General features: G+C 40.4%; 1 protein-coding gene across 1 annotated transcript in view; it reads right to left on the minus strand.

The window, feature by feature from the left end:
- Tbx15 (T-box transcription factor 15) overlaps positions 1-13,836 on the minus strand; it is a 103,391-nt gene that overhangs the window by 27,717 nt on the left and 61,838 nt on the right. The window contains exons 3-6 of the mRNA XM_027393781.2: positions 13,391-13,492; positions 11,504-11,675; positions 10,318-10,485; positions 745-809 (exon numbers count right to left, since the gene is read on the minus strand). Of these exons, the coding sequence (XP_027249582.1) occupies positions 745-809; positions 10,318-10,485; positions 11,504-11,675; positions 13,391-13,492 (507 nt within the window). The remainder of the gene's footprint in view (positions 1-744; positions 810-10,317; positions 10,486-11,503; positions 11,676-13,390; positions 13,493-13,836) is intronic.

The following is a 13,836-nucleotide window of genomic DNA, read 5'->3' on the forward strand; positions in this document are numbered from 1 at the left end:
GTGTGTGCGCGCGCGTGCGTGCACGAGAGAGAGAGAGAGAGAGAGAGAGAGAGAGAGAGAGAGAGAGAGCATACACACAACAATTAAAGAAAAGCGGCTATGAATTGTAAAGAGAGCAAGGGTAGAGTACATGAGAGGGTTTGGAGGATGGAAAAGAATGGGGGCAAAATGATGTAATTATATTATAATCTCAAAAACTAGAAAAAGTTATTTTTACAAAAGGAAAAAAGAAAGGTGACATTCTAGAAACACTCCCTTTCATAAAGTCAGAAGTGTATGTCTTGAGGGACTATTTCCTAGGAATAGAATGGTTACATTTGTTTTTGCCAAGATCAACTCATAAAGGTAGTAGTTTTCTGAAATCTTATCTTTCAGAAATGTAAAGTATATGAGACAGCACTGCAGCCAATACAGACACCTTCAGATAACAGAAAAATACACCAATGAATCATTAACAATAAGTGATCATGTGTCTTGCTTTACGTGGACTGAATCACACAGCATAAAGTAGGGGGTAAAAAAAAAAAGCATGAAGGATTTGTTACGGTAATTTAAGTTGTGTGAGAAAGAAGATGTGTCTTTTGTGGGAGGGAACTTGGGGATTCTTGAATAAGTCAGTTTCTCTTTCCCTGAGTCTATGTGGTTGCCGAGTATGCAAATATTCTCTAGGAATTGGGAGCCAAGGGCCACCAATAACTTCCAAAAGAAAAGAAGCCGGTGAGTCTGTTGCCCCAGGGTCCTTACCTGTTTCTTCCAGAATCTCTGAATCCTTTAGCAAAGGGGTTTCGGTCAATTTTCAATCTGGTGATCTGGAAATAAACAAATAAATATCAATTGTTTTCATATTAGCCAATTTCCTTTTGTGTTACTCTAGAAAATTAACAAAAACTCACTCTATTAATAACATCTGTTGTTTTTATTTCGTTTCCTTTTAGTTGGAGATTTAAATTTCAGCTTGACATAGGGCTTGGGCCTGGCACCCAGATGTGTGACTCATTTTTTTCTGACGACCAAAGTTTGCCCTGTGTGTGACTGTGATCTCACTTCTCCTCCCTGTCCTTGCCCCAAACTAGTGATAAATTTGGTGTGTAGATGGATACCGAAAAGGGAAATTGAATGACGGTGATGTCCATTGTTGATGCCATAGAGGAGGCACTTTCAGGACTGCTTGTTGAAAGAACACTGCGTGGGTGAATGGAGTGATGGATAGACGGTTACATTCATTGATTCCGTCCAGTAAACTACCAACAGACAATCAACTTCAGCCTGAGGGAAGCAAATAACTGGCTGCATTTCCCATGTAACATAATATGTGCCTTTCCTGCCACCAGAAATCTTTCATTTAATGGCCTGAAATGTTTGTAGAAATGGCACAAAAAGCAGCTCGGTTTTTACCCGAAGCGGGGAGCTTCCTCAAATATGAAACCGAATGGGACCACATGAAATGCATCTCATTCAGTCTCCCAGAGTCATCAGCAAATGAGAAGGAGCAACAGGAGGCCGTGCAGGCTGGGCAAAGCCAACACATACATTTGTGCCAACCACCCTCTTGGTCAGGTCCTCAGAGGCCATCCATTTTTTACATCCTCTCGGTACATCAGACCTCTCCACTTCCTCCTGTCTTAGTCCTAGTAAACCCTGACACGGTTGGATAGATCACCCTAATGCTTCTAGACTAGAAAAAGCCTGAACAACATATTCCATACGAGCCCTGGTGTTTCTGCTTCCAGGCTTGGTCACGGGAGGCATTTTGATACCTTTGTGTCTGAACCAGATGTAAATGGCATACTCTATGCAAGACACAGACACTCAGGCTTCCAGAAGCCAGAAAGCCTTGTGGCCCATTTAAAAGAATGAAACTATACACATCCTTCAAGATCTGACTCTCCTACTATCTCTAAGGTAAAGGCACAGATTCCTCTGAGTTTTCGGGCTAATTTGAAATTTTGAAATTTCAGGCTGATTTGAAAATGCTTCATGAAATTACTTTTTCCCATATCTCATTGGAACTCCTTGGTTCCTGACTCCCAGAGAGTGCTCGCCCCCATATTCTGAACCCATACTCTGCAATCATGTTGATTCATAGAAAAAGAAATGGGTAATTTAGTCAAGAGTCCCCAAGTCCTCCTGCCACAAAAGGGGCACCTTCCAAATTCTTTATTATACAACTTGAAGGCTGGGGAGTTCAAAAGAATGAAAGGGACTCTGAAAAGCCAATGTAGAAATATGGAAATCGTGCTGCTTAAGGGCAGACTGAGATCGCTGCTAACTGCAAAACATATTCCCACTAAGACAATGAAAGTTGGCTCCTCTGCTGCTGCTCTTCCCCAGTCCTCCTTCCTTCTCACCTCGTCAGAGTGGGATTTCCCAAAGCCACAGACTTTAAAATGTCTTTAAAGTGCAATGTGAGATTCTCACAAACAGACTCTGGTTTGAAAGCGCCATGCTGGCTTCAAGGTTATTTTGCTCCCTAAACATTCCTTGCCTCTAGAATGGCGCACTAATAATGTAGCAAAGGCAATTTTACATCTATTTTATAGACCAGAGCAGGAGCCTAAAGGTTTGGCCTTCTAAAGTCCAGTGTCTGCCATGTGAATACTGTATTGAATTTAAAGAGTGCCACTGCTTCTCTGTGTTTGACTTAAAATCGGCTCTTTCTTCCCCCATAACCCACCTCAATAAACCACACGCCATATTTTCTTTTCAAGTTGGGGTTATAATATTTTATTTTCTCTTTCAAGTTGGCTTATCCTGTCCAACTCATTTATGATAGTGGTTTCTGATATACAATTGCACTGCCGTGTTTGGGGTACCTCCACAGACCCCTGTAAATATAACGACATTCTAGTTCATGGCCTGGGAGAAATAGTTGAAAATCTGATTCCCACAGTTGAGTGTAGCCCAAGCCAAGGGATCTGTATGGAAATTTAATAGAAAGCGGCCAAAGATGTTGGGAAAATAGCACTCCTGTACTTGCTCCAACAATTTTAATGAGAGGTTTAGAGAGATTTATGAAGAGTGTGGTTTTGACGGTCGTTATTTATCAAATATCTTTTGTGTGCAAAAGGTGACAGGTGACACCGGTGACAGTTTGGTGAGTAGTCACCATATGGCTGTGTTGCCTCTTTGCTCTTGAGAAGCTTATAATCTAGAAGAACAAAGGGCAGACATGCACAGTAGTAACACATGAAACAGATCAGAATTAGACCCACAACAAAAGCAAATTAGCCTGAAAATTCTGAGGAATCAGCAAGTTGAAAGACTCCACGTCTTCACCTTACAGGTAGTAGAAGAGCCAAGGCCTTGAAGAACATGTACAATTTCATTTTTAAAACTGGCCATGAGGATTGCTGTCCTCTGGAGGACAAGGATGAGTAGAGGAAGAATGCTCTTCAAGTAGAAGTTGAGAACCCTTTCTCCTTCCCCGATAAAGGCAAAGGGTAAGTAAACAGTTGGATTGTCTGTGTCTGTTTTCCCATTCAGATTGAAACCTGGGGGAGGGGCAGTATGGTGGGGAGACTCAGAGAGGCTGACAAGGTGACACTACATGTATATATGTGGAGGTGGCTAACAATGACACAGACTTGCTACAGATGCTAAACAGAGGACTTGAATGAGTCCTGGTGGAAAGCTGGACAAGAAGGAGACCAAGAGGCAAGAAAATAGTGTCTCACTTCAGCATTTTTCTCATAATATATCAGCCAGGGACCCAGCAACAGACCCAGGGGCCAAGCAGCTGCTTCACAGCACTTTAATGAGCCCAGAGACAATATAGGAACCCACAAGCAGTCATGAGGACTTGTAAACCTCTCACTTTCACCCTGTTTGTGCACCATGCAACCGGAGGCCAGAAGTCTACTGCAGGAAGAGGAAACTTACATGGGCATCCAAATCAAATCAAGTTATACTAAGAGATATAAACTTAAAACAGAAATGTAGAAATGTAAAAGTTTGCATTCCCCTACCCTACTCCATTACAGGCAAGGACCTTTTAGGGAATACACATGTGTGTGTGTGTGTGTGTGTGTGTGTGTGTGTGTGTGTGTGTGTGTGTGTTATGCAGAGGGGGATGAGAGAATATTTCAATGATTTCCAACTCAGTGTCATATTATGTTTTACCAGTGAGATTCAAATACGTCTTCTTCTCACCTCCCTGCCACAGGCCAGCTATATTCTTAACTAAACTACTCTAAATGGTCTCAGACTGACCTCCTTCCTTCTACTTCCTATCCAGTCAAAACAGCAGCCTGACTGATCTGCATTTGCACATTCCTACAGCGTGCTGGTTTTCCCAATGACTACACCTGTACAGGATTCAGCCTCCTATCCAGACCCCTGAACATGGATGTCAATGAGGAGGCCTCTACACTCTAGGGGGCCCCTGGTAGTGGATTAGTATTTTTCCCTGGTGTAAGAAGGGGCTTTAAGAGCCCAACCCACGTGAAGGGATGCACTCTTGGCCTGGACACATGGGGGAGGGCCTAGGCCCAGCCCAGGATCATGTAGTGGACTTTGGGGAGCCACCATCAAGGGCCCTACCCTGCCTGGGGAGTGGAGGGTGGATGGGGTGGGGGCAGGTGGGGGTTGTGGGGGGAGGGTTGGGAGGAGGGGAGGGAAATGGAGAAGGGACTGACATGTGAAGCAAGCTTGTTCCTAATTTGAACTAATAAAAATTAAGAAAAAAAAAAAAGAATTCATCCTCCTTGACCAGCCTTGCATAGCCAGCAGGCTCTGGCTCCAGCCTATGCTCCAACACTAGCACATTCCTCTACCCTTGTCTACTGGCTCCAGCCAAACTGAACTGCAGTCCATGCTGCAATGTTCCAAGCCCTTCCCCTGAGAGGCCTTACACAGTGCTCTACTCCTTTACTCTACCTTACACAGAGCTGAATTTATGCTAAATATAACACTCTGGGCTCAGAAGACAACTCCGATGACCACCTCTGCTGGTCTCTTCAACTGTACAGTCTTCAATGCATCTTTCCACTTAATCCAACTGTTTGGATTAACCATATGTTTGCTGCTTATTTACATATTTACTGTCTCTTCCCCTGTGTGACAAATAAGGTCCATGCCCATTTTAACTACTGTCCTATTAAGTAGAGCCTAGAATGGCATGCATTTGGCACCCAATGGATTTTTGTTACTGAAGGATGAATGCATGGGTGGCTATGTAGGATGGTTCATCAAACCCAAAGCAATGTCAAAATTAAGTGATTCTTCACCAAGCCCTCCCTCAACTCCCAGTTCTGTGTTCACTTCCGCATCACAGACAAAGATCATAAGTATCTTTCCAGCTAGGATAAGGTCTATAGGTAGCTTCCCATGAAGTTGTGTTCAAAGTAAAACAACAAAAAAAAATCTGCATTAGTCTAATTGCAAAGTAGAGGGAAACTGGCTGGGCAGTGTAGGACATAAGAAGTGGCTTGGAATACTGCTGGATTTGCTCCCACAAATCTGGCAGTGGTTTCTGACATCCTCTCTGCTTCAAATAGCCAATTCTTACCCAGAATAAGACTGTTACCTAGGGAGAGCATGGCCATGTCTTTTTGGAATCTAGTTTCCTGCTTGGAAAAAAAAGATAAAAGTCCAGCAGTCTTTTTCCTCAGAGAAGACAAAGACCACAGTGTAAATTTCTTGCTAATTCCATAAGGACATGCTGACATGAATATATTCCCAGAAAATGGATAGAATATTGTATCACCTTTATTCCCAGTCTACCAACCTACTCTCCATGATGAGATTCTGGGCATAGTGTACCAATCTCTTTCACAAACCTGCCAAATTGGCATTCTGAGAGGAAATATTAGCAATAACTTCAGTGTGTTAGGAACTCTGAGGGTCTGATAGGCTGGGAAGACAAATGTGAGGAAGAAATGGAAAGGGGAGTGAAATGAATAAAATATTCCATGAAAATAAAAATATTAAATTCACATTTCACAGCCAAAGAAGCAAGCCTATGGATATATAAGGAAACCAATATCAAAGTCATGATGGCTAATTCTGTCAGGGATGTGGTCACTTGTAAAACACATGCCAAATGCCATGCCACCAAACAGATGTAAATATTTTAAAATTATGGAAGCATGCTTCATCTTAACTCATGGCTTCTAGACTTTAGAATTTTACAAGCTTGTCTAATCCCTTCTCCAACATTTGAGGAATCAACATTTATGTCCCAATTTTTATTCTATCAACTGAGAAAATTAGCACCTATCTAGTCTACATGTATCATTATTTCATAAAATAAATAACATTTTGTATCAAAAAGTAGACAGGCCAAAATAAAAGAACGTGGGTATTTGTAGTTGTATTTCTCAGTGTACTACAAAATGCTTCTCCACAAACACTGACCCAGATTCAGACTCAGCTATCAATTTGCAAAGTAGATCACTGCAGAACAGTGATTTCCAAAGCAGTGTGGTCCACTAGTGGCAGAGTCCAGAACTCATGCTTCTGAACTTCCAATAGGCATTTTCTACCATATCATAGGACAATGTTTAATTGTTCCCAAAAGAAAGCACCCTCAAGTTGGAGAAAGGTTAGATAGATAGACTATGGTTCTAATTTGATGAGTGTCGTGAAAGAGGTACAGTGGCCCAGGAAGACTATGAAGGAAGAGCTCATTTGCAACCAGGAAAGAAGGCTATAGGTAGATGTTAGTATTTTCACCTAACTTCAAAGGTAGAAGGAACACAGACAGAAAAGAAAGAAGGAGAGGGACAATGTTGGAAAACTACCTGTAATAGAAAGGCAGTACCAGTTCGTCAATAAAACTTCAGCTAGATCCCTGCACTCTTACAAGTATGTCATGGGAATCACAGGAAATGAGCCTAAAAATGAAGCCAGCGATTAAGACAGAAAGGGTTTTAATGGAGAGACTTGAGATCCTGAACGTTGTTGCTCAGGCCCTGAGGCATCAGTGGCAGACAAATGGTGAACATATAAATGTGTTTTGTCAAGATCCTTCTAGAGATGTTGTGAGACAATTGGGGAGATATTTGGATTGAGATCTAAGAAACGCAGTAACAAACTATCTTTCAGAGCCAAAGTGCAAGAAGGGCAGGGCAGAACAAGGGCAAAGCAATGAGATTAGAAAGAAGAAAATACATCCATAGACGAAATAGAGTCAAAAGGAAGATTTGCAAGGAGATTCTGATGTTGAGCTTGAGAGACTAAAATAAGTCACGAAGGACTTTGGTGAACTGAAGAACATAAAGGATTTTTGTTTTGTTTTTTGTCAACAGCAAAATGCAAAGTTCCTACTTCTCAAGAGTGGACCTGCTAAAAACATGATGTAGAATATTACAGGAATCTTTTAAAATGTTGTAAACATGGGAATGTTAGGTTGCCTTAGGTTGATGACAGGGCATTGCTCTCAATACTCATTGGTGTGGGGGGAATTATAATTACCCATCTATCAACCATCTTTGGAAAGCATAAGGCAACCCATTTTCTAGAAGAAACTGAAGTCCAGAGAGAGAAAGTTACTTTCTTGGAGTGATGCTCATGGAGATATAGGACTCTGACCCAGCCCACCAAATGTCTGGTCTGTTGCTGTCTGTGTGACAGGACAGAGCTCTTCACTAGAAAGACCTGCTGATACTTAAGCTGGGCTCCACTCCTTCTGCTGGGCTTCCTTTACTGTGTTGCTCCAGACATCTTCTTAAGAACACTGTAGACCTACCACTGGCTCACCCTACACAGGCCTCCTAACCATTTCCTTTAGAAGATAGACAATGAACAACTTCATCAGAAAATATTGATTGTTCTCATTCTGGAACATAGAGGCTAATAACAGCACAGTAATGAGAAAATGTATCTTACAAAAAACAATTTCTTCTCTCCAGAATCTTCAGAAGTCTGAAAATCACTGTTATGTTGCAAGTCCTGGGCTGTAGGATACAAACTTCATGATGCCCAATGGGAAAGACCTGAGGTTGCTGTGTTTTATTAGAAGGCACTGTATTATATTAAATCACATCTACACAGCCAAAGGGAGTATTAAACATTCATGCTGGTTGATTTATGCAGTGACTAGGGACTTGTTAAATAGGCAAAAGCTGTTGCCTTGATCTCAAAACAAGCAGAACCGAGTATGACCCATCTATTTTGTACATCATCACATCATGAATTCATCAACTTTTCATGAAGACAGAGATCAAGGTAGTAACTTATTTACCATAATCCCTTCATGAGCCAATGCACCTTGTTCAATTCCCAACCATCTACTTTTCCCTAATGAATAATTTATTCTTAAAACTTGCCTCTATCCCCTGCTTTTCTCTGTGTCTTTCTATCCCAGACATATGGCAGTATTGGCTGATTCATATATACCCTTTATCTACCCCACATAATTCCAGGATGTAGGCATATTTGTGGACATAGGAGGCACAAGTTGAAAGGAGTCAAGAAACCTATTCAAGGTCACACAATTTGTCAATGTTTCAGTCAGACTCAAACTTGCTATGGAATCTCACACTCTTAACCATGGCACTTGTCCCACCCCAACCAACCTACAAACAAAATATATATCTGAATGAAATGTACTCTGACAGTGGACACTTCTATGAGAGGAAATGAAGTAATGGAAAGAGACATCAGGTACCTGTGTTGAATCCCCCTTCATTATCAAAGTAAACTGAAGCTCTGGCTTCCAGGTGGGTTACAATAATGGCTCTTGTAGCCTGTAAAATCAACCTGGATGAAATAGTACTATGTTCATTTTGTGTTTTTCTACCATGCATGTCTTGAAGTTCAATGCTAATTACCACAGCACTGCCTTAAAAGAAAACTACTAATTAAAACAGTAGCTGGCCTCCTACTCCCTCTCTTCTCAAACAGTGAACCTCAGGTTCCAGTTGTTCAAAGGCCAGTTGTTCAAAGTGCTTATTGTTGCTATATCTTGTATCAAAATTTGAAAACTTTACTGAAGATTTCTGTACTGTCCCACTCAAACCTCTGCAACCTTACTATGAAGAAGCTTGGGAGGACTTAGTAACTTAAATATCACCCAAAATATATTCATGTTTTCTTCTACCTTAGATAAAACATGGCATCCATAAAGAAAATCTGAACTTAGAAGCACTTTATACATGCTGAAAGGCCTGACAATCATATGCTTAAATCTCCTCAGGAAATAAAGAACTTCTAAGGAATGTTACCCAAATAGACAGAGAGAGAGAGAGAGAGAGAGAGAGAGAGAGAGAGATTCTTTTCATGTGATATATAGATTATAAAAACCCACTACCATCACCTAGCTAGTAGAGAGAAAGTACTTGATGAGTGTCAAATGTTTCCTTCAATTGCTTTCAGCACAGAATAGAGCATCTGGTTCAAAATGCATCAAATGTAATAATATTATAAGTTCATTTTGCTTCCAGTCGATCCAAATGAAAGGGTGCTAATGTATGGGCTTAATGAACTGAAATCTCCTTGTTTTGACAAAGGAATCATTCACTGCAAGTATTCTACTAATTAGACAATATGACAAATAGAAGATAGAACATAAAATGGGTTTGATTACGTATTTTTAGGGAACCTCATAAAGTAAGATTACTTATAAATCCATCTAGCTACCCTCTTCAAAAAACCTGTAATGTTTAGACTATGACAGTAATGCCCTGCACTACCTTTCTCCTATTCACACAACTTCTAGGTTGAGTCTGGCTGGTTTCAATGCATGTGACTATCTCAGAAAATGAATCAGCACTTGCAGGAAAACATCCTTATTCAGCAAATCAAGAAATTCTCTAGCTCCATGTTTGTTGTTGAATTACATCACTGTGTTACCAGTATGCATTTACATGTTTTTCACTTAACTAAAGCTCTCAGTAAGGAGAACAGTCATTCTAATTACTCCACTAACCAGATCTATTTCTCTACAAAGACTAGAACCTAGTAACTTCTCAATACTCACTTAATAATGAACATGTATGCCAGAAACAAAATGCTACAGATCCCCTAATGGCTTTGGGGTCACACGGAAAAGAGATGCACACAGAAATCTTCAGAGACTCAATCCTGAACAGTGAGGTCTGCCAGGATGTGGCAAAGACCCTGAACACAGACATGAAGACAAATAGGAACATGGTGCTCATGATGAAGGAGCTGTTTCTGAGCTAAATGTAGACAATGCCAGATGTCACTGGGCATCACCACACTGGCATCATCAGTGTTTCAGGTATGTTGCAAGACTGCTGTCTCTTGTTTGAACTTTTCTGTGTCATTGAAAAGAACGAAGCATCCCTCACCAATAGCAAGACAAAGGTTCTTTGAAAGCTGAGAGGCAGCAGGCTCTCCACAGTGGCCTCTTACCTGCTGGTTCTGATAGGCTGTGACTGTGGTGAACACAGTCTCAGGAAAGTTGAATGTTTTCACCCCATCCCCTATGGGCACAGGTTTGGTGGGTGAAAGATCGCTGCTGAAGTCTTTGCGGATCACATGGACTCGAGGCTGGTATTTATGCATAGAGTGCAGAATGATCTGAAACAGGGAGAGAAAACTTTATGCTAGGTGTGACTTTGAGGTTCCTGAATCTTTTCAAACTCACATGCAAAATAAGTCACAAAATGGACGAATTGTGGGAGAAGGGCAGAATAAGGGATGCCCATGGTCCTAGAAATCAGTGCATTCACTCATGCTGAGAACTGAGCCTCTGGATAGCATTACCTGGACACATATAATGGGGTCTACTCTTCATGGATGGTAGATATGGTTGATTTGTTTAGCTGGAAAAAGGCTGGCCACCCATTCTTGTGTTAAGACAACACTCCACTAACACTTCTCAACCTGTGCTGTGTGTCACAGTTTTCCCTCCACCTTCATCTTTCAGCAAGTGTTCATGTTGCCTTTAAATTCTACACATAGTTATTTGCACTCACTGAATTTGTTCATGCTTTACTTGATGTCACAGAAGTTTAAGCCGCATATCTGTGACCTTACCACCTCAGAAAACTGCTGTTTCCTTGAAGAAAATAGCCATAGCAATCAGGAATGATATTGTCACTGACTGAAAATTCAGCACATCTTTTATTGCCAGAGATAAATTACTAACATCAGTTGTTCTGATTATACCAGCAAAGCTAAAAAATTCTTTTGTAAATTCACTACTTTCTCTACCAATTAGCCAAAATGCTCATTCATTTGTTTCTCTTAGGTACTTACTGTCTTGTGAGTTATTCTATTGAACATTATGGGTTCTTTTGTCAGTGTTTAATCTGCCCTGTGTTTCTGTCTTGCCTCTTTGAGTAGATTGTGAGTCCCTGGAGCAAAAAGGACTTTGTCTGATAAATACAAGCTGATGCGTAGCAGATGTTTGCTAAATGTTAGATTTGTGAAAAAATAAATAAATAAATAAATAAATAAATTTTAAGCAGAGAAAAAAGTTCATTCTTGGTTACTTAAAATTCTTGTTTTACCTCTTGAAAGGGCCTGGGGCCAATCAACTCTAAAGCAAAAGGGGAAAGAGGGAGGAGGGAGTAAATGGAGTTCTTTAACTCACATGTCCTTGATCATCCAGTTCGTTGTTGGTCAGCTTGAGTTTGTCGAAACTAACCACCTGCCTCATCCAGGTGTCTCCAGAAGCTAGGGAATCCGGGTGTATATAAACCCTTGGAGGCACAGGGGAGTCAGCATTGCCAGCCACCATCCACTTGGAGCTATGATACACATATCTGAGACACAGAAGGAGAGAGGAGAATTTAGAGACAGACGCAGGGAAGAATGGAGGCCCGAGAAACAAATAAAAGAACAAGAAAAGATGAAGCGATAACAAGAATGGAAAAATAATGGGAACGGCATGATATTCATAAATGAGACGACATGATATTCATTTGTGACTATCAATGGGATATTCATAAATGAGAAAAGCAGAAATGTGGATAATCAGGAAAAATGAAAATGAGATGGCAATGGACAATAAGATGGGATAGGGGATGACAGGGAACTGTTGTGGTTAATGATCAAAGCCACAGCTCTCAGGAGGAAAACATTCTCAGCATCCCTTTTCTTTCTCCTCCCTCTCTGCGCCATGCACCCCTGTGTGCACACAGACATCCTGAATCCATGTGTCTAGCTAAAGAGAAGGTATTTTACTGCAACCTTTCACCTTTCAAATGCAAACCATATAATCTTTAGCCACTTGTTCAGGATTTTGTTCCTTATTAAAAACATCTTCCATATTGTCGTATAAAAAGCAACCATGTGCAGAGACCCTCCAAGCTTCTGCTTATTAACCATTTACTTGCTAGCTGTCTGAATTCTGTGAGGTATTTCTGCCAGAATGGGGGGCTTCTTGCATTAGTGTAACCACTCCCAGAATCACCAGCAAATATCCCTAGTGTTTGCTTTCATGAACTTTGTTTGGAAATTTTTCATTGTTCACATCATTTTTCCATAATGCCTCTGTGCCTGAGATATTGATGGTAAGAAAGAAAGTCTATTTTCCTGAGCTCACCAATTTTCCTGTGATCCTCAAAACCCATCCCATATATATGGCACCTCCTTCTGTTTTGGTTCTAAAGGACTACATGGGCCCAGAACTCTGGCAAACAGAAGCACTCTGCCTGAATTATAGCTTGCAAGATTCTCTTTAACTTACTGGAAGCATTTTTCTCCTAACCCCTGCACTAAAGGCCATGCCTCTCTTGGCCATCTCTCTCTTCATGTTATTAGGGTCCTGGCTTCCTCATCCATATCTGACCTCCAAATTCAGAGGCTTAGAACCAAGTTCTAATACATTGGACATTTTAAAAATGCACCACTGATATTACTGTGATCTCAAAACACTAAGGAAGCCATGATTACCTTTATAGTAACTATATATATATATATATATATATATCATCAAAGAGATGTGGAGAATACATTGAGATAAGTCTAAGATAAAGTTATTTATCAAACAAACTCACATCCATATTAAGGATAGTTGTCTCCCTAATAAGACTCTCTCTTTGTCCATTCTTTCCAATTCTTCAATTTGTTCTTCTCCATACTTTCAAGTGTTGCATGTTAGATGTGCAATTGAATATATTTCACTTGTCTACTTCCTTCTCAAAAAAAAACCCCTAAATTCCAACTCATTTTGCATTCTCACAATATGTTCATCATTTTAACATTACCTCAGTTAATTTCAGATTCAAGAAAGAGCCACTTAATATTTGCTCCTGTAGGGAATGTTACAAAATCCTATTCTATCCAGAGACGTGGGGAGTATTTGAAAACATGCTTAGTAAGCTCTGGTTTCCTATCTTTAGTTATTGTTTCCTGACTGGCACTCCACCGCACAGACTGCTGGTATATCCTCTGTCCTTATCCACCTACCAAGTTTAAAGAACTGCCTTGGGATACTGAAGATGTCTACAACTCCAGATTCTACCAGAATCCTTACCTGTATCTTTTATTGTCCACTGGCACAATGTCCATTGCTATGTAGTATTGCTGGTGTGGATCTAGGCCAGTGATTTTCACTCTCATGGCAGGAAACATCCTCCTGTGAAGATGAACAGGAAGTTGTAAACTCAGAAAAGGAGGGAGATAAACTGGAATACAAGCTTAGAGTGTCTTCTCATTGGGTATTTTAGGCACATGAAAATCCAATATCCACTAATTCCCTGAGTTGGCTAATTACTATTTCACTGTAAATGATTACTACAAATGAAAATGAAGGTTAATATTTTTAAAACTGCATCTGTATTTAGCTTAAATTAAAATACCTCATGATTCCTACACTCAAACAGTCATACCTGACTCTGCCTTATATTTTAATTTATCTTTTAGTAGTATATATATATATATATATATATATATATATATATATATAAAATATTTTATGGA

Source organism: Cricetulus griseus (assembly GCF_003668045.3).
Source record: "Cricetulus griseus strain 17A/GY chromosome 1 unlocalized genomic scaffold, alternate assembly CriGri-PICRH-1.0 chr1_0, whole genome shotgun sequence".
In the NCBI taxonomy this organism is placed as follows: domain Eukaryota; kingdom Metazoa; phylum Chordata; class Mammalia; order Rodentia; family Cricetidae; genus Cricetulus; species Cricetulus griseus.